This window comes from Eubalaena glacialis, chromosome 17 (genome assembly GCF_028564815.1).
Source record: "Eubalaena glacialis isolate mEubGla1 chromosome 17, mEubGla1.1.hap2.+ XY, whole genome shotgun sequence".
Classification (NCBI taxonomy): domain Eukaryota; kingdom Metazoa; phylum Chordata; class Mammalia; order Artiodactyla; family Balaenidae; genus Eubalaena; species Eubalaena glacialis.
In genome coordinates, this window is record NC_083732.1 from 89,394,300 (window position 1) to 89,414,259 (window position 19,960).

At 52.5% G+C, this 19,960-nt stretch overlaps 1 protein-coding gene across 5 annotated transcripts; it reads right to left on the bottom strand.

Moving 5' to 3' along the window:
* Nucleotides 1-796: 796 nt before the first annotated feature.
* ZNF250 (zinc finger protein 250) lies at nt 797-19,745 on the bottom strand. 5 transcript variants are annotated; one of them, XM_061172180.1, is made up of 6 exons: nt 19,698-19,745; nt 13,716-13,810; nt 13,365-13,491; nt 13,145-13,258; nt 11,394-11,456; nt 797-2,579 (listed from the first exon to the last, which is right to left on the bottom strand). In XM_061172180.1, the coding sequence occupies exons 2-6, from the start codon at nt 13,755-13,757 to the stop codon at nt 1,255-1,257; spliced, it is 1,671 nt and encodes a 556-aa protein (XP_061028163.1). In that variant the 5' UTR covers nt 13,758-13,810; nt 19,698-19,745; the 3' UTR covers nt 797-1,254. The 5 variants fall into 5 exon arrangements, with proteins under 5 accessions (XP_061028163.1, XP_061028166.1, XP_061028164.1 ...); XM_061172183.1 differs by having other exon boundaries at nt 13,716-13,776; nt 19,698-19,724; XM_061172181.1 differs by lacking the exon at nt 19,698-19,745 and adding an exon at nt 17,937-18,116.
* Between the last annotated feature and the right edge of the window lie 215 nt (nt 19,746-19,960).

The following is a 19,960-nucleotide window of genomic DNA, read 5'->3' on the forward strand; positions in this document are numbered from 1 at the left end:
AACAACTACTGAGCCTGTGCTGTAGAGCCCAAGAGCCACAACTACTGAAGTCTGTGCACCTGGTGCCTGTGCTCTGCAATGAGGAGCACACGTGCAGCAACGAAGACCCAACACAGCCAAAAAAAAAAAAAAGAAAAAGAAAAGGATCAACACTCTGGTCCTTGATTTTTCCTGAGAAGCTGATATGTTCTCAATAGAGAGAAAAAAACTTTTAAAAATTATGAATAAACTAGATATTAATCACAGTATATGACAATGAATACTAGACTCTCTTGGAACTAGAAGTAAAAAATGAAAGAAAACCCTCATAGGAATAGAAATATTAGAAAGAGTAAACAAAAAGCTATTTGAGAATTTTGTTTCAAAAGTATGTGCCAAAGAACTGTCTTTTTAGTAACACTATTTTTGGGAAACACCATAGTGTATAGAGAGGCACCCACGTGGTGTAGCAGCTGTGAAGTCTGGGCTCTGAGTGCGAAGAGGCCTCCTAAGCCTACATGGGCCCAGAAGCCCAAGACATCCCATGATTTCTGTGCACAGGTTTTGAGGAAAAGATCCATTTTTGAGTTGAATCTTCACTAATAAGTAAGTTAGGACATCCCTTCTGATCTTGAAAAGTTAAAGGACTAGATAAAGGGTTTTCTAAATTTACATCATTTCTCACTAATTAATCTTTAGAGTCCCGCCCCCCCCACCCAGTTTTCATACAAAACAAGTGGTTCCACACACACAGGATTTTCAGCCATAATACATTACGACACTTGGTGACAATCTTTTTTATATCATTTTATCCACACAGCATTGTAGTGCTTAACAGAATACTGAAAATATAGTCCAACAAACATTCTAATTTTAAGTAAGTGCAATAATCAGAACAGTCATTGAATTTAGGAAAGGCATATAATGTTCTAAGAAAAAAACCTTTATTTGGAGTGTGAGGAAGTTTTACTGTGACAGTAATCCTTATGCTGTAACTTCCTTTACTTCCTCACTTCTAATAAACTAATGTTAAATAATGAATTGTAACTGTCTTCACCAAAATTCTCTACAATTGTGTAATTACTCTGCAATGTAACCTCAAGAAGTTGAGAGAAACAAATGAGGCATCCTCTGAACTTCTTCCAGAGACGTGTCAGTGCTTCCCTTGAGTTTCTCAGTGACACTTGGTGATGCTGACGGGCACCTCCCTTGGACTGGAGGCTTCCTGGGGCTGGGTGCCCAAGTTCCCGAGTGCAGCTTCGCGTGCAGCCAAGGTCACAGCTTCCTGTGTACCTTCTGGTGCTGGATCAGGTGGCCGTGCTGGTTAAAGGCGCGGCCGCACTCCCCACATTCATAGGGCCTCTCACCTGTGTGGATGCGTTGGTGCTGCACGAGCACCGAGTACTGGCTGAAGGCCTTGCCACAGCGGCTACACTCGTAGGGCCTCTCGCCTGTGTGGGTCCTCAGGTGCACAATCAGCGTGGCCTTCAGGCTGAAGGCCTTGTCGCACTGTGCACAGCGGAATGGCCTCTCGCCCGTGTGGACCCGCTGGTGCTGGACCAGGGACCTGCGGGCACTGAAGGCGTGGCCACACTCGCCGCACACGTAAGGCTTTTCGCCAGTGTGGACCCGCTGGTGCTGGGTCAGGTGGGAGTGCTGCACGAAGGCTTTGCCACATGCGTAGCAGCCATAGGGCTTCTCCTCGGTGTGGATGCGTTCGTGGTTCAGGAGGGTGGAGCGGTGCCGGAAGGCCTTGCCACACTCGCTGCACTCATAGGGCTTCTCGCCCGTGTGCACGCTGTGGTGCTGGATGAGGACGGAGCGGTCGCTGAAGGCGCGGCCACACTCACCGCAGGCGTAGGGCTTCTCCCCGGTGTGGACCCGCTGGTGCTGGAGCAGCGTCCTCTTCACGCTGAAGGCACGGCCACACTCTGCGCACGCGTGCGGCTTCTCCCCGGTGTGCACCCGCCGGTGGCTGCGCAGCACAGTGCTGTGGTTGAAGGCCTTCCCGCACACGCCACACACGTAGGGCCTCTCCCCGGTGTGGATGCGCTGGTGCTGGAGGAGGTGGGAGAGCTGCGTGAAGGCCTTGCGACACTCGAGACACTCGTGTGGCTTCTCCCCCGTGTGTATCTTGTGATGCTGAGCAAGATCTGAGCTCACTCGAAAGGCCTTTCCACATTCGTGACACGCGTAGGGCTTCTCGCCCGTGTGGATCCTCCTGTGCTTGCTGAGGACCGAGCTCTGGCTGAAGGCCTTGCCGCACACGCCACACACGTAGGGCCTCTCCCCAGTGTGGGTCCTCTGGTGCTGGAGGAGGTGGGAGCTCCGCCCAAAGCACTTCCCACACTCCACGCACCGGAAGGGTCTCTCCCCGCCAGGAACGGCTGGTCGCTGAGCGACAGGCATGCCCTGACTCAAGGCCCGGCCTTCAGGGGGGCCAGCGTGGCTGGGACTCAGACAGAAGCTCTCCTCAGGTTCGTAGCTTCCCTGATCGCTCCACTCGGCAGGTGTTTTCCTCAGAATCATCGATATTTCCTCTGAAGTGAGCGGTCTCAGACTCAAGTCTCTGTTCTGGTCCTGCTCCTTGTTTTCACATCCTGAAACAACAAAACCAAAGTGAGTGTGTTAACCCACTTGAAACTGCAGAGCAATTGCCACCCTGAAGGTGCTTCACTGGAGCAGGGAGGACCCTGAATGCCCACGGCTGAGAAGCCACCAGCAGGTGACACAAAAGGTGCCCAGGCCGACAGTGTGGCTGGAGAGAAGGGCCGGCTCCAGTCCGAGGGCCCCTGTGAGGGGCACACGAGGTCAGAGCCCACTGCCACCCCAGCCCCGCCCTCCCTGGAGTGTCCAGAGGCCATCGGAGGTGGGATCGAGGCAGGACCACACCTATGACCGTGGGGGGTGGGAAGGGGGCTGCTAGGGAGATGCGTGAGCGCTGCATGCGTGTCCAGCAGACCGCTCCCTGGGGGACAAGACAGGGCTTTCAGGCGTCAGTGAGGATGGCAGAGAATGCCAGGGGATGTTTCTACAGTCAGGTCAGGGGCTCTGTAGGCTGAGTGGGCGGAGCAGGCGGTGCCAAGGACATTTTTTTAAATCTCGGAGACAGAGCCACTGAGTTGACGTCACCAGGGGACGGGACTGTCCCGGAGGACGGCCTGCTCAGAGTGATGTTCATCAAGGACACTCAGCAGGTGGAGCTGGCCTGCGGCAGGGCTGTGACAGCACGAGACGGGGGACAGGACGGAGCCAGTCCTCCCACGACCCTCCCAGTGCCCATCTCAGCACCCACTGTGCTGCTGCCTCTAGCTTCCCAAAGGCATCGCTGGGGACAGTGTTAAAAACGGCGGTCGCGGGCTTCCCTGGTGGCGCAGTGGTTGAGAGTCTGCCTGCCAATGCGGGGGACACGGGTTTGAGCCCTGGTCCGGGAAGACCCCACATGCCGCGGAGCAACTGGACCCGTGAGCCACAATTACTGAGCCTGCGCGTCTGGAGCCCGTGCTCCGCAACAAGAGAGGCTGCGATAGTGAGAGGCCCGCGCACCGCGATGAAGAGTAGCCCCCGCTTGCCACAACTAGAGAAAGCCCTCGCACAGAAACGAAGACCCAACACAGCCATAAATAAATAAATAAATAAATAAATAAATAAATAAATAAATAAATAAATAAATAAATAAAAATAAAAAAATTTAAAACGACTACTTTAAAAAAAAAACAACGAAAAAAACAAAAACGGCGGTCGCTGAGGGACATGCCAGAGTGAGAAGCCCCGGGGGCCGAGGAAGATCCGAGGAGGGAACTCTCACTCCCTCGCCACACGAGGACACTCCTGCGGCCTGTGACAGGTGCCAGGGCCGGCAGCCCTTGGGGAAAGCAGACTGACAAATGCTATCCCAGAAACACCAGGAGATCACGAGCTAGAATGGCACCAACATGCGTGCCCGTGGCGCCTGCCTCTCCCTCCCCTCCTCCGGGCCTTCTCAGCTCAGGGGACCTGCATTCTGCTTCACGGTGAAGACCCAGAAGCCCCTCCCTGCCTGAATCTGGTGGTTAAAGGTCTTTCTGGAGTTTCTGATTAGGAAGCATACTGAATGGCAACCAGGCACGTTGTCACCGAACTGTGCTTTTTCTGTAGTAAGAATATTTTCAAGTCCCAACAGCTTTTCTTGTCTTTCTTTTTTGGTGGTAACAGCATTATTGAGATATAAGCTTTACTTTTTAATTCATTCAGAAGTTGGTCTGAGAAGACAGGTGCTGTGCAACGGGCTCCCTCAAACCCCAACCAGGACCCTTGGAAAATAATGTGCTCGGAACCCAAGCAGTCCCTCCACCAAGCAAGGGAGCTTCTAAGATAGACTTTGACTGAAGTGTTTGGAAAGAGATTTGTGCCAATGGGGTCAACATGTGCTTGATTTGACCTGTGATGTCTTGTGACATCCAGGAAATGGTTACCTTGGAGGGACTTAGACATACCAAATGCTAATACTTCTTGCAAAAGGATGGAGGCAGGGGTTTCCCTGGTGGCACAGTGGTTGAGAATCCGCCTGCCAATGCAGGGGACACGGGTTCCAGCCCTGGTCCGGGAAGATCCCACATGCCGCGGAGCAACTAAGCCCGTGTGCCACAACTACTGAAGCCCGCGTGCCTAGAGCCTGTGCTCCACAACAAGAGAAGCCACCACAACGAGAAGCCCGCACACCACAACGAAGAGTAGCCCCGGCTCACCGCAACTAGAGAAAGCCCGTGGGCAGCAGCGAAGACCCAACGCAGTCAAAAATAAACATAAATAAATTTATTTTAAAAAACCCCAAAAAACATTAAAAAAAAAAAAAAAAAAAAAGGATGGAGGCAGCCCGACTGCAGCAAATCTTCAGCAGAGGGTCATCTCAGAAGAGGCAGGAGCAGGGCTGGGAAGACTTACCCAGGGTTCCTTAAAGAAGTCACACTGAGGGAGAGGAGCCCCCACAGTGGTGTAGAGGCTGGGGTCCCACCCCGAGCTTCAGCAGCCCCTGACACGGGGACATCCTGGCTTCCCCACCCACACTGCTCTCCAGGGCTCAGGTGGGTGTTCCGCCTGCAGCCAGACCTCTTCATCTGGAGGGCCCACCAGCACATCCACGTCAAAAGTCCAAAACGGAACTTGGCTCCTCCCTCCTGCAGCTGGGGGCCTTCAGGACCCACGTCTCTCTTCTGATTCCCTTTTTTTTTTTGGCTGCACCATGTGCCATGTGGGATCTTAGTTCCCTGGCCAGGGATCAAACCTGCATCCCCTGCATTGGAAGCGCGGAGTCTTAACCACTGGACCACCAGGGAAGTCCCTCTTCTGTTCTTCTCTTCCTCTTCCAACCCCAGTGTCCAAGCCCTTGTTCCTGTTGCCAAACAGTTACCGCCCTCTGCTTCCAAGCACTGCCTCTTCATCAGAGGCAGTGAGGGCCCCTCCCCGGGACCCTCAGAAGAACACAATCTCAATTTGGCAAAGTCTCGTGACTGCACTGACCAATCCAGCTGTGATTCCCATGTTCTTCTACCATTAATGTCGTTATTATATTATTTAAGACAACACGTATTATTATGTCATTTTGTTAACGGCCTTCCCCCAGGGGCTAGAAACCTGGAAAGAGCATCTCTTCCACCCCGACAGCAAGAAAAAGCTAGACAACCTACAAAATCTTAACTTTTCTGAATCCATCACAGAACTAATGTCACAATAATAACCAACTGACCCGAAATCTAGGGAAAGACAGGTGCTTGAATGGAGACAGGTGTGTGGGATGGCCCATGGCTGAAGGGAGGGGTGAGAGGAAGATGGAAGGCAGGGCTACCACACAAGCGGCTCAGAGACTCCAGCTAAAACATTAACAAATTGACAAAGAGCCCCTGGGAGCATGGACACGAGGGCGCATCTCTATGGACCTCCCCTGGGGGTAGTACCACAGGGAGCCTCCCTTGGGGGTTCAGGTCTGAAAGAGGGGGGAGCCTTCTCTACGGAACAAAAGTTGTGAGTCACTGGGGGAGGGTAAGCAAACTTGACACTCTGGGGACAGATGAAAATCATGGCTGGGGGAAGGGAAGACTACCCTGTGCTTGGGGGGTGGGGGTGGGGAAGGGGCAGGAAACGACCCTGGGCCCAGACAGTTAGAACCTCCTTCAGCTGGGGGAGGGCTGAGCCCAAGGACGGACCAGGACAGCAGGGGTTGCTCCATCCCCGCTTCCCCAAGTCTAACAAGCGCTGAGCAACAAGCCACAGCACGCTATTGCGGGTGGAGGAAGCCTCTGAGGTACAGAAACACACGGGAGACTGAGTGCCCCCGCCCTGCACGAGGAAGTGCCTGTGGAATCTGAATCTGGTGGCGCCCTAAAGGCAACTATGGGCACAAAAGAACCCAGCCCAGCTCCTGACTGAACTGACTCTGCCTTCCACACTAACAGTTGAGCAGGAGAGGCTGTGTTTCCAGACAGACAGTTTACCTCTTTCGCTGTCCCATGAGTGATGGCTGACATTCAATTAAAAAGTAAGAGATACCAAAAAAGAAAAGGGTGTGTGAGTGCGCGCACATGCATGCGCACACACACACACACACTATCAAGACACTAAGCGGCAATACGCCAGGCTCAGAGGTGACCTGTGTGTTGGAACAACCTGCACGATCAGACACAAGACACAGTGACAGAGGTAAAGGATGCCTTTGATGTGCTCGTCAGTAGACTCAACTCAGCTGAGGAAACGACCAGGGAGCTTGCAAATAGGTCAAGAGAAATTATTCAAACTGAAACACAAAGAGAAAAATGAACAGTAAACAATAAAAACAACACTGAACAGAGCTGTGCGTCAATACCGAACAGCCCAACTTGCACGTCGTTAGAATCCCAAGAGAAGACAGAGGACAAGGAAGTAAAACATCTGAAAAGATAATGGCTGGGATTTTTCCAACAATAACAGATGATATCAAAACACAGATCCAAGATCAGAGAAACACAAACATGTTTCCTATTCAAACTCCTAAAAACCAAAGAGAAGGAGAAAATCTTAGACGCAGCTACAGGGAAAAAAACCACAGAGAACACAGAGGAACCAATGTAAGAAATACAGCAGACTCGTCATTAGAAACCTTCATCACGTCAGAAGACAATGCACGGACATCCTTCAAGTGCTGAGACGAAAACACTTGTCAATTTACAACTCTGTGCCCAGCAAAAAATACCTTTAAAAAAAAAAGATAATTTTTTGAAAAGAAAAAACCCAATGGAGAGAGTTCCCAACCATGAAATCCACATTAATGTTAAAGGAAGTTCTTCATGGGGAAAAAATATACCTGACAGAAACTTGGAATTGCACAAAGAAATGACGGTTTTTGGAAATGGTTAAAATGAAGGTAAATATAAAAGACTATAGGGGCTTCCCTGGTGGCGCAGTGGTTGAGAGTCTGCCTGCCAATGCAGGGGACACGGGTTCGAGCCCTGGTCTGGGAAGATCCCGCGTGCCGCGGAGCAGCTGGGCCCGTGAGCCACAATTGCTGAGCCTGCGCGTCTGGAGCCTGTGCTCCGCAAGAAGAGAGGCCGCGGTGGTGAGACGCCCGCGCACCACGATGAAGAGCGGCCCCCGCTTGCCGCAACTGGAGAAAGCCCTCGCACAGAAACGAAGACCCAACACAGCCATAAATAAAAAAAAAAAAAAAAAAAAAAAGACTATGAAAAAGTTTTCTAAGTCACTCTAAAAGACAACCGTCTAAAGCAAAAACAGTAGTTGCATATTGTGGGTTTACAACATATATAAAACTTAGGACAGTATCATAAAATTGGGGAAGAAGGAACAGGGAAGTTCTTAAGGACTGAAAATTTGTGTTCTCCCAAATTTGTATTCTGAAGCCCTAACCCCCAGTGTGATGGTATTTGGAGGTGGGGCCTTTGGAAAGTGCTTAGGGCTAGTTGAGGTCATCAGGGCAGGCCGCAGTGATGAGAATAGTGTCCTTATGTCTCCGCAGGCACAGAGAGTCAAGTGAACACACAGCAAGAAAGTGGCCGCCTGCACAGTGGATAAGACTCCACGTTCCCAATGCAGGGGGCCTGGGTTCAATCCCTGGTCAGGGAACTAGATCCCACATGCATGCCACAACTAAGAGTTCACATGCCACAACTAAGGAGCCCATGTGCTGCAACTAAGGAGCTGGCAAGCTGCAACCAAGGAGCTGGCAAGCCGCAACTAAGACCTGTTGCAAATAAATAAATAAATATTGAAAGAAAGGGAAGGAAGGAAGGAAGAAAGGAAAGAAAGGAAAGGAAGGAAGGAAAGAAGGAAGGAAGGAAAGAAAGGAAGGAGGGAAGGAAAGAAGGAAGGAAAGAAGGAAAGAGAGCGAGAGAGAGAGAAAGAAAGAAGGGAAGGAAGGGAAGGAAGGAAAGAAAGAAAGAAAGAAAAGAAGAGGAAGGAAGGAAGGGAGGGAGGGAGGGAGGGAGGGAGGGAGGAAGGAAGGAAGGAAGGAAGAAAAAGTGGCTGCTTGCAAGTCAGGAAGAGAGCAGAGCCCTCGCCAGAAACCAAATCAGCTGGTACCTTGATTTTGGACTTCCAGCCTCTAGAACTGTGAGAAGTAAATTTCTGATGTTTAAGGACCCGATCAGTGGCATTTTGTTATGGCAGCCTGAGCTGGCCAATACAACAGCATGCTTTGTGTGCACCACTATGGAGCAGTCAGTAGTGCAGGGAAGCAGTGGTTACCCTGGACCAGCCACTATACACCCTGTTGTTTGTTCCCTCTTCTTTTTCTCCTTTCTAAAACGTTAGGTATTTTTCATGATTCTATCTTATCTCCTTTGCTGTCTTCTCAGCTATAACTCTGGGCTATTTTAGTGGTTGTCTCAGGATTCACAGCATGAGTCTTCAGTCTGTCAGTCTGCCTTTGGCCCCTGCTTCTCTCCATGTGATGTGTCTTTTTCTCTGGCTGCCTTTAAAATGTTCTCTTTGTCACCAGTTGTCAACATTTAATCATGATGTGGTTTACTGTAATTTTATTCATGTTTATTATGCATAGGGTCCCTTGAGCTTCTTAGATTTCTGAGTTTATAGTTTTCATCAAATTTGGAAAAACTTCAACTGTCACTTCTTCAAATATTTTTCCTGCTTTGTTCCCATCAATGATATATATATCAGGCTATTTCAGGTTCTCCCACAGCTCACCGACATTCTTCAATCTTTTTTAGCCTTTGTCCTGTTTCCTTTTCAAAAGTTTCCATGCCTTTGTTTTCAAGTTCACTAATCTTTTCTTCTGCAATGTTTAATCTGCCACTAATTTTACCCAGTGAATTTTTCATCTCATCGTTGTTTTCATCTTTAGAAATTAGATTTGGGTTTTAAAAAAAATAATCTTCCATGCCTCTACCTAATACACTATTTCCTGTAGCTCCCTGAACATATGGAATTTATTCTAATATCCTTGTCTCCCAATTCTATCATCCCTGTCATTTCTGGTCAGTTTCACTTGACTGGTTTTTCTTTTAATCATGGTTGTATTTTCTTGCTTCTTTGTATCTCTGGTAATTTTTCATTAGATGCTGGACATCATGGATTTCCCCTTGCTTGGTGCTGGATACTTCTGTATTTTTATAAACATTATTGAGCTTTGTTCTAATACGTGGCTATGTTACTTGGAAATTGTATGGTTCTTGCCTTTCAACTCTGTTCAGTCTGACCAGAGCAGTGTTTAAGGTTATTCCCCCCACCCCCCATTAGCGAGGCAAGACCCTACTCAGTACTCTACCTGATGATGCCTTGTGAGTTACAAGGTTTTCCACTCTTGCTAGTGGGAAGCGACAGTGTTCCCAGCCTTGTGTGAGCACTGGAAACTGTATTTATTAGCTTACAGTTCTGTAGGCCACAATTCTGTATGGTGGGGATGGGTTCTCTGCTCAGGGTATCACAAGGCTGAGATAAAGTGTCAGCCGGTCTGAAATCTTGTGTGAAGGCTCAGGGGATAAATCCACTTCTCAGCTCTTTTTTATTGTTGGCAACATTTAGCTCCTTGGAGCTGCAGGGCCGAGGTGACCGTTTCCTTGCTGGATGCCGCCTGGGAGTCACGCTCCACTCCTACCTCCTACCTGCATCTTTAAGGCAGCAATGATGCATCATATCCATCTCCTGCTTTAAAAAAATTTTTTTAAAATTAATGCATTTATTTTTGGCCACACAGAGCAGCTTGTGGGATCTTAGTTCCCTGACCAGGGATTGAACCTGGGCCAAGGCAGTGAAAGCGCTGAGTCCTAACCACTGGACTGCCAGGGAATTCCCTCCTCCTGCTTTGAATTTGACTTGTCTCTGAGCTCTAGACCCAGATTTAGAGCATTCTCTGTTCCTTAAAGGCAACAGTGCCATTTAACATAACCTAATCATAAAACACATAACCACAGTCCTGGGGATTATGCAGGGCATGTATACCAGGGATCAGAGGGCAGGGATCCTGGTGGTTATCTTAGTTGGCTTGGTGTCCTAACAAAATATCCTAGACTGGGGGGCTTAAACAACAGGAGGCTGGGAAGCCCAAGATCAAGGTGCCAGCAAGGTAGATTTCATTCTGAGGCCTCTTCTGTTGGCTTGTAGGTGGCTGCCACCTTCTCATCTGGCCTCTCCTTTGGTTCTCTTCTATTAGAACCTGTTCAAGTTTTGTGCCCATTTTTCTTATTGGGTGTTTCTTCATATTTTATTCTCTTCAGAGCAATTTATTTATTAAGTGTGCACTGTACTGATAAATGGTAACAGTATTCAATAGGTTCTTCATTTAAATATCTGAATTCACTGTCATCTGTTTAATAAGATTTTTACATGTTCTTAAAAACTTGTACTATGTTTTTTTTTAAGCGGAAAACAAGTTTTAGTTCCTTTTTTTTGACTTATAAGCCTCATCATCACAGAGTAAAGCTGGTAGGTCAAAAAAATAATTACTCATTTGCATGGAAAAGTATCACTTCTAATGTTTGAAGCTTCCTGAATGGGTGGCTTCTGGCCTGATGCCAGAGTAACAAGACAAGAAAGACGACTTTAACGGTGAAGAATAAATTAACATTTCAGGAGGTAACTCCCTCCATTACCCATGGCACAAACACAGCGCACAACAGACCCAGGCTGCCATGAATGCGGGGATGGGCTGCCTCTTGCCCCACACTCTCAGGATGGCAGCTTCATCGTTGTTTCAAGTGTACAGTAGCAACAAGACAAATGAAGGGGAAAAAGCAAGTCCACTGAAACCAATTTTTTAATTAAACCCCCCCCCCTCCGCCGGCATTCTGTAGAGATTGTGTGTGTTGTGTAATGAGAACACATGTTCTACATCAGAGCAGCCTGGGAATCTCCTCGTGTTCTCGTGAACCATGAGCACAAACACGTCAGGGATTGTACTGGATCAAAAAGGAGATGAGACACACACTTACCCCAGGGACAGGACGTGCCGTCTTGCTGCACACAAGCTGTCTTGTGGTCACACGTGAAGTTGTCTGCAAAAGGAACAGAGAGTTGAAGGGACAACAAAACCAACGCCTCTCCCAAGAGTGGAAAATCCTCTCATTTGCTGTTACAAGACGAAAGTGCAATTCATTGGGTTAGAGACAGCAGGGCCGGGCAGGTGCACACGCTTCTCCCTTTGAGGAGCCGCCGGGCGAGGCTGAGGCACATGGTGGCGGCCCGGGCTGCAGCAGGCAGCTCCTGCTCTGTGCACACCCCTCACGTCTCAGACCCCGTCCTCCGGGGCCTGTGGGGGGGGGGCAGAGTGAGCGGGCGCTTCTGTGCGAAAGCTTCCCCCTCCAACCCGCCATGCTCTTGGAGAACGGCGGTCTCTTTGGCATCAGATCTGAAGGGCACTCGTCTAAGACCTCCATCAGGTGAAACCACAGCTGGTCCACCAGGGACCCAGGTCTGGTGGGGGGCAGCTGTTTTCTTGCCCCTGCAGCTGCAGTCAAAGATATGCTCAACACGATGCTGTGCCTTTTCTACATTCCCTGGAAAATCGCATTCCTCCGGGTCCAGCGAAGTCACTGCTCCTCTGAGGATACCTGATTCTGCGGGTCAGTAAGAGGCGGGCTGTCCGTAACACCTGGTGCCCCTCCACACAGTACCCAGAGACCCTGGAGTGGAGCAGCCATGGGATTGGTGCCGCGCTGTCCTCACAGCCAGAGGGGCCGCGTCCTGCAGGGCAGGCTGGCTGAGGTTCCCTGAGACTCCTGTCCTCGTCCTTCACTGGATGTCGCCCACCCCCACCCCGCCCTAAAGCAACTGCTGACCACTGCCCTCGGGACTGGACGCATCTGCCAGCACCCTCTCTTCTACACTTTCCTCCATAAAGGTCTGGTACTTCGTCTGTTAGATTAACTACTGGATACCTCACCTCTCTGATGCTGCTGTAAATGTTATCTTTAAGAATATCACATCTTCAAAAAAATTTTTTTCTCTCTTGCTGTTGTACCTATATGAGATGGTGGATGTGACCTAAACTTACTGTGGTTATTATTTCACAATATATTTAAGTCAAATCATTATGCTCTACACCTTAAACTTGTAATGTTATGTCAATTATATCTCAATAAAACTAGAAAAAAAAATCATACCTTTGGTGCTGATACATAGAAATAAAACTGATTTTGTACCTAGCAAACTCTCTTGTGAATTCTAATCAATCTTACATGAGAAAACCATATGATTTTCAATGATTTCTTTCCAGTTCTATAGCTTCAACTTTGTTGTTGTGTTTCGTCTGTCTTGCCTTATTTTGGGTGGGACGCCCGGACAGCGCCGCCATGTGGCTGTGGATGGTGGGCTCCTCATCTCAAACAGCTCCAGCCCCAGGAGCTTACCTACCAGGTTAAGAAACTTCCCTTCTACACTTAGGGTGCCTCCTTCTTCCCTAAACCAACCAGGTATCCCTCAAACGCTGGATGTCCCATCAGAACGGGGACCTGGCAGGGGCCCGGTCACCATGGGTGCTCTCCCCGCTCTACCTGCGCCCAACCCACCACCAGGCTGCACTCGCCTCTGTGCTCACTCCCTGCCCTGGGCCTCTGCCTGCTCGGCCCCGCCTGCCCGCAGGGTCCCTGCCAAATCAGACCCCAGGAGGAAGCCACTCCGGCCACCTCCCATCAGCACCCGCAGGTGCTCAGCCCTTGGTGCAGGAAGGCGGCACCCCACTCACCTGAGCGGCCAATGCCCAGGCCCCTGCGCCCCTCATTTCCCTGTTTGTCCAGGACCCACGGCTCCTCTCCTCGCTCCAGCTGCGAGATCACCTCGGGCTTGGATCCTGGAATTCCTGCTCATGGGGAGGGAAGGCCTTTTGTCTACACAGCATCTGTGAGCACCCTAACCCCGCCCTGGGCCGAGCACACAGACAGACGAGGCCTGCAGAGGGGCCTTACCCACGGAGACCACGTTCCCATAGGTTTCCATCATCACATGTCGGTAGAGGCCCCGCTGAGCAGGGCCCAGGCGGTCCCACTCCTCCTGGGAGAGGAGCACGGCCACGTCCTCGAAGGTCACCTTGGCCTGGAATGACAGGGGCTGCTGCAGGTCGACTGAGTGTCTCCGTCCGAGATGAGGTGGGTGCAAGCAGCATGGGGGTGTGGGGACATGCCCAGGGATGCGGGGGCAGTGACAGGAGGGGCCACGGCACTCAGGAGGCAGTGATGCTCAGGCTGCCACCAGGAGCCCCAGGCGTGGGCCGACTGTGAGCAAGGCAGGGGTGCTGCGCAGGCCTCGGGGCAACTCACCTGGGGCACCGCCGGTGGCGGTAGGAGCCTGGCCGCTGCCATCACCTGGTCCCTGGGGTCTCTGAGGAAGATGGAAATCTGAGGAGCCTGTGGGACTGAGGAAGAGCAGGGAGCACATGACGGGCCCAGCCGGGCCCCCCGTGAACTCTGACTCCAGTTCCAGAGCCGCACAGATGGACCCCGAGCTCTCGGGCCCAGGAAGGTCCCACCTGAGACACCTGGGGACGCTGTGCACCCCTAGGGCAGTGGGCCGTCTGCCCAGCTCACCTGGCACGGCCTGCAGTGCGCGCACAGGCCCGGGTGAGCGTGTCCTCACAGGAGCCAAGCTGTCATCCAGGGAGGCACCGGGCCTGGCTGCCTCCAGAGATGCTGGGCGTGGACAGTCCTTCCAGGGCCGCACTCCTGTGGGGACCCCATGCCAGGCCCTGCATGCCTGGCTTGACCACAGCCCTCCTGTGGGCCCACCGATGCCCTGGCTACGCCTGGTCCTGCCCTGGTGGCGGCTCCAGCAGGGGTCGGGTTCTGGCGGGAGTCCAGAGTGACCCAGGGATTTGGTTTGAGCACCTGACAGGGAGGCCCGAGGGTGGGCAGGTTCTGGGGAAATGCCAGGCCAAGTAAGCTATCTGTCACACCCCAACTGCCAGACAGAAGGGGGGACCAAGAGCTCTCCTGGCAGGGCGATGGGGCTGACATCATCTGGAGGCCGAGGCGGGTCCGCAACAGGGACACAGAAGCCCAGCAGGCAGATTGCTCGGGGAAAAGCGATGCAAGAATGAGGTCAAGCCCCTCAGGCAGGCACCTCACCAAGCAGGACGCTTCGCCTCACACTGTGGGCCTCTGGGGGAGCAAGTCAGGGAGCCACCACCTCACGCTCTTGGTAAAGCGTCCCGTGGATGAGTACGTTTACACACACAACTTTCAGGAAAATACACACTGAACTCGTGACCGCGGCTGCCTCTGCGGAGCAGGAGCCTTGGCGGAGAGAGAGGCTGGCTGGCCCTCACTGCCCACCCCTCCGTCCACCAGAAAGGCCATTCCCCCAAAACGTGTGCGCGCGCGCGTCTGTGCGTGTAAAGGCAACACGACTCTGATTAGAATTCCAACCGGAGTCTTCGATTAGAATTCAAGGAGTGAACAGAAGTACCCCAGAATTCACCCGAAAACGGATACCGACCTTTGTTAACGGCACAGCTCTGGTCCTCTGGGAACCCAGCAGAGGTGGACAGTCATTTGCACTACGGGCTGACCATACCTGGGCCAGGACCCAATAATGAGCACCCACAGGCGCCCCATTCACGGCCTCCCCAGTGGGTGCTGGTGGCCGGCCACGAGGCCTTGGGCCAGGCCAGCTCCTGCCCGAGCCCGTGTCTGTGACCTGAGCTGCTTCCCGCTGCACAGGCCTGAATGTCCAGTGGAGTCCAGGGGCTCCCTTTGGCATGCTGAACTGCTGACCTCCTTCCCTCCACCGGGCATCTCCACGTGGGTGTCCTCTAGCACCTCAGACACTTAACATCAAACACCGACCCCGCCCTCCACCCGGTTCTACCCCAGCTGATCTGGCACCTGCATACGATCCAGAACCTGGGCCCGCGGCAGCACCGTCCTGTCCTGCCCCCCCATGGGAACACAGTGACTGTTCTCGGCTCCAAGGCCACCCCCACCCCGCCCCCACACTGTTCCTGAGGCTGCTCAGCCCTGCCCGGGCCTCCCCTTGGCTGGGGTGGCTCCTGCCCCTCGGCTGGTGCTTGGCCATGTGACCCTCTCGCTGAGGCCCCTCCTGAGCCCCCTTGGGGTCCTCTGCCTCATCGCTCTCACACCCCCCTTCCTGTCCCAGCAGAGCAGCCAGTGGCTCAATGTTTGCTGAATAAGTGTATGAAATTACAGGAGCAATGAGACCACACTCCACCCTTCAGAACAGCAACAAGTGCCAGGCGAACATCTGCTGCCAGCAGCAATGGGGAAACGGAGTTTCTGGTACGCTCTTTCTCAGGTGAGAAAGTCACCTGGTATATTTAGGTGCAGCAGATACACCCTTAGGCAGTGCACGCCCTCCTGGGAGGGACGTGAAACCAGGAGGGGAGGGGGCAGAGCACAATCCTTAAAGAACACACAGATGTCAGATATGACAAAAACTGGTTAGAACCAACTACGCCCAAGACGGTGGAAGACTTGCCCCCCAGAGCCTCATTATATGCTCACTGTAATACATCAGCTAAATGACACACCCACAGGCCCCCCAGTTCCGAGGCCCCTGCCCTCCCCCTGAAAAAGCTGGAATAATCCTCCTACTTGTTACCTGTGAAATTACCCAGCCCATAAAAAGTAACCACCCCATATTTCAGGGCCGCTCTCCCCTTTTGAGACGGACCACATTCTAAGGAATGTGTACCTCTCTAAATAATTCCACTTCTCACCTATCACTTTGCCTCTTACTATGAATGCCCTCTGCGCTGAGACATAGAGCAGGGGTCCCCAACCCCCAGGCCGCGGACGGGTACCGGACCGGGCCGCAGCGCAGGAGGTGAGTGGCGGGCAAGCGAAGCCTCACCTGCTGCTCCCCATCGCCTGCATCACCGCCTGAACCATCCCCCCCTACCCCGTCCGTGGAAAAACTGTCTTCCACAAAACCGGTCCCTGGGGCCAAAAAGGTTGGGGACCGCTGACATACAGAACCTGAGCTTCAGTAAGTCCTGAGCCTAGGTGTGTGGTTTCAATTAAAAGACAGTGAATTCGAGTCTCGGCCCACGAGTTCGAATCCCACGTGAGTCGTGTGGTTTCTGAAGCAGGCTCCAGGATGGTGCTGCTGCCAAAGCCACAGTCCTTCCACACACCAGTCCGGCACCTGCTAAGACCAAGATTCAGGCCGCGCCCGGTGGCCAGAAGGGTCAGCAAAAGCACGGGGTACGGAGTGTGTCCACGATGCCCCTGTTTCACAAACAATGACCTCAGGGCCACGAGGGGGTGTGAGCCCTTGTCCACACCAGTAAGACAGAGAGACACACCTCCTCTCAGGTGAGAGCGCTTGACTAAGCGTCAAGTCACCCGATGGGATTAACTCAAACCCAGCGGCCAACAGGCCTGAGGCACGGAGGGGTGGAGAGGGAGAAGGCGACAAGATTCCCACCTGCGGTGAGTCCCAGAGAAGCACGAAAGCAAAAGACCTCTGCCTAGAATGACCTCTGCAAACTGCCAAAGGGAAAAAGCGTATCGTGAAGTATGCTTGTTGCTCTAGTCTGAATGTCTGTGTCCCCCAAATGTATATGTATGTGTTGAAATCCTAATGCCCAATGTGAGGGTGTTATGAGGTGGGGCCTTTGGGAGTGCTTCGGTCATGAAGGTGGAGTCCCCCTGATAAGAGACCCCACAGAGCTCCCTTGCCCCTCCCTCCACGTGAGGACACAGAAGTCTGCAGCCAGGAAGAGGGCCTCACCCGCCCCTGCTGGCCCCCTGACCTCGGACATCCGGCCTCCGCACTGTGAGAAATCAATGTCTGTTGTTTTACAGGCTGCCCAGTGTGTGGTGCTTTGTTATAGCAGCCCAAATGGAATAAGACACTTACATCCTGATAAAAAATAAAGAAAACAAATTTAAAAACTGGTACTAACTAGTTTTTCATTTTTCTTTACTTGCACTTTGGTAGATAAGGTCTGGGTCTCCTGGAACAAGTGCCAGATGCAAAGACGTGCAAAAAACACTGCAGGCCGCTAACCGACACCACAGGGAGGACAAGAGAGCCACCTGGGCACTGAACCTGGCTTTTACCAGGCCACCCCCACCTCGATGCCCAGAGCTCCGGGCATCAGGAAGGGCGAACAGGTGGGCAGGACAAGTCCTGTTTAGATGGTCCCCAGAGCCGGAATCACCACCACCAAGGGTCAGAACTGGCTCTGAGGAGCTGCCTAAGGAGGCCATGCCGCCCCCAACACAGTGGCAAGTACAAAAAGCGCCCGCCCCAGGGGTGCCCGCAACAGTGACCCACCCACTCACGGGTCACCGTCATTCTTCAGATGCAGGAATTTCGTTTTTTGCAACTCCCGCCAGGGAATAACCCAAACAAACCAGAACAGGCCAACATGCTCTGCAGCAGTGGTCACACCGCAGTGAGACTCCGCCGAGTGAGGTCTGGCTCGGGTGGTGACTAAGGGACTGCAGAGACGCGAAGAGCTCAGGACTTAACGTTTGTTATTATTCGGTTTTGTAAACTAAGCTTTAGTAACTTACCGCTTGCTGCAACTGCTGATGATCTTGATGTGAAAGAGCCTTCCTTCCAAAGACCCCGCCCACAGTGACAGACATGACAGGCACACTCCCAGTCCCTGGTCTGGGGTGGGTGGCTCCCAGAGTCTCCCCCCTCATCCTCACCGTCCTCACCCCCAGGTTTTCCTGCTGGAAGGCCTGCCCCCTCTTTCTTCATCTCCACGGAGCCCCACCCTCCAGGGTGGAATCACCTTCCAAAGAGGCACTTCTGAGCCACCCGTAAGCCCAAAGCACAACCCTGCAACCTTCGGAAGTAAATGATCACAAACATGCATCCACGCGGATAGCTTTCCTACACACCAGCAACACGGAGTCAGAAAATACACAGGGAAAAAGGTTCTATTCACAGATGGCAACAAGAAACAAGGTTAAAATAAACCTGAGAAATGTGATGCTAATTCTGCCCACTGTATCCACAAAGCCGTGGTGCCGAGAGCCAAGCTGGCCTGGACTAGAAGGGGGAGAGTAGGGCCACGTCTATAAACAAACGGATCCCGGGGAAGATGGTCCAGTAACCGGCACTTGGACAAGCGGTCTAAACTTAGATCTTTGCACAAGGCTCAACTTATCTCCCAGAAAGCTAAGCAAAAGCAGAGATTAAAAAAATACGACAAAAAACAAAAAAAACGACAGAAAAAAATGAGATCATTTCGTATCATATACTGAAAGCATTCGGCTAATGAATGAATAAGAGATACATTTAAAAATTACATCATAAAAAGAACTTGAATAAAGTCTGGGGGGCAGAGATCCACAGATCTGCTGCATGAAAATCAAAACCTTTGCACATCAAAGGACCATGAATCCCAGAAATGGGCCCAAGACTTGAGAATTTAACACGTGACAAAGGTGGTTTTCCAAATCAATGGAGAAATGAATTATTCAGTAGGTTGTGTCAGAAATATCAGGATTTAGAGACAACACTGAAGCTGGATTCCCAACTTGCCCCACACCAAAATGATTCCAGATGGAGCCAACATTTCACAAGTACCAGAGAAAAACAAGAGTTTATTTAAAAACTAATCTTGGAATAGGGAAAGCCCTTTAAAACACAGCACAAAGCCAAAAGCCTCGAGGGTAAATATCTGACCATTAAACACTCGAAATCTTCCATCTCAAAACGGAAGAAAACACCATAACCGGAGTCCAATGACAATCTGAGAAGACACGTAGGTTAAAGAACCGAGCTAATGAGAAAGGAAACGCCAAGGGCAGCGCACACCGAGGGCTCGGCTGAAAAGGCGGCACGCCGTCTCCCGCTGAAGCGCCCCGGCAAGCTTCCAGCAGGCAGACACCCGCGGACTCTGGGAAAGGCTGGTCGCGCTCACGAAAAAGGGCTTTTACAAAGTAACCGGGAAACGAGCCTCGATGGAAAATGGAGGCGGGAGGGGAACTCGGGAGGAAGCACTTTTCCCAGAGAGACGCCAAGGCCGCCGGGACGCTGAGTGCGACCCCCGCGGACAGCGGTCCCGCGACCCCGGCCCGCCCCCGGGCGCCGCGAGAAGCTGGAGCTCGCGGGGTCGAGAACCACCCGCTGGGCAGGGCTCGCCGTTCGCGGGAGCGGGGCGGGGAGGGCCCGGCGGAGGCGAGAGTGGGGCGGGGGCTCGGAGTGCGCCTGGCGAGGGCAGGGGGCGCGCGTGGGAAGCGCCCGGCCGCGTGGAGGATCCCGGCCCCCCCCCCGCCGCGCGGGCAGAGGCTCCCGGTGCTGCCCGCGCCCCGACTCACCGTCCCCGCCGCAGCCTCACGCGCAGATGCGACCGCCCGCACCTCACTCAGACAAAGGGGACACCCCGCCCCGTCTGCGCACCCGCCAATCCCGGAGCGCCCCGCCTCCCAGGGCCACGCCCACACCTCCCAGGCAACCACTCCTAGAGCGCGACACTTCCCAGTCCGCCGTGGGCCCCGCCTTCCCTGCCCGGCGCCTTTCTCCTGACTGACGCCTGTGACTCGCGCTCCGGGGCCACCGAGAGACGCGGCCTCCACCGGGC

Bases quoted from the DNA above. Each gene is read 5' to 3' on its own strand.
- ZNF250 (XM_061172180.1), bottom strand. From the start codon at position 13,757: ATGGCAGCGGCCAGGCTCCTACCGCCACCGGCGGTGCCCCAG. The intron at 13,492-13,715 runs GTGAGTTGCCCC...CTGTCATTCCAG, and splicing joins CGCCACCGGCGGTGCCCCAG to GCCAAGGTGACCTTCGAGGA. The intron at 11,457-13,144 runs GTGAGTGGGGTG...TTCCTTTTGCAG, and splicing joins CCTGGGCATTGGCCGCTCAG to ACAACTTCACGTGTGACCAC.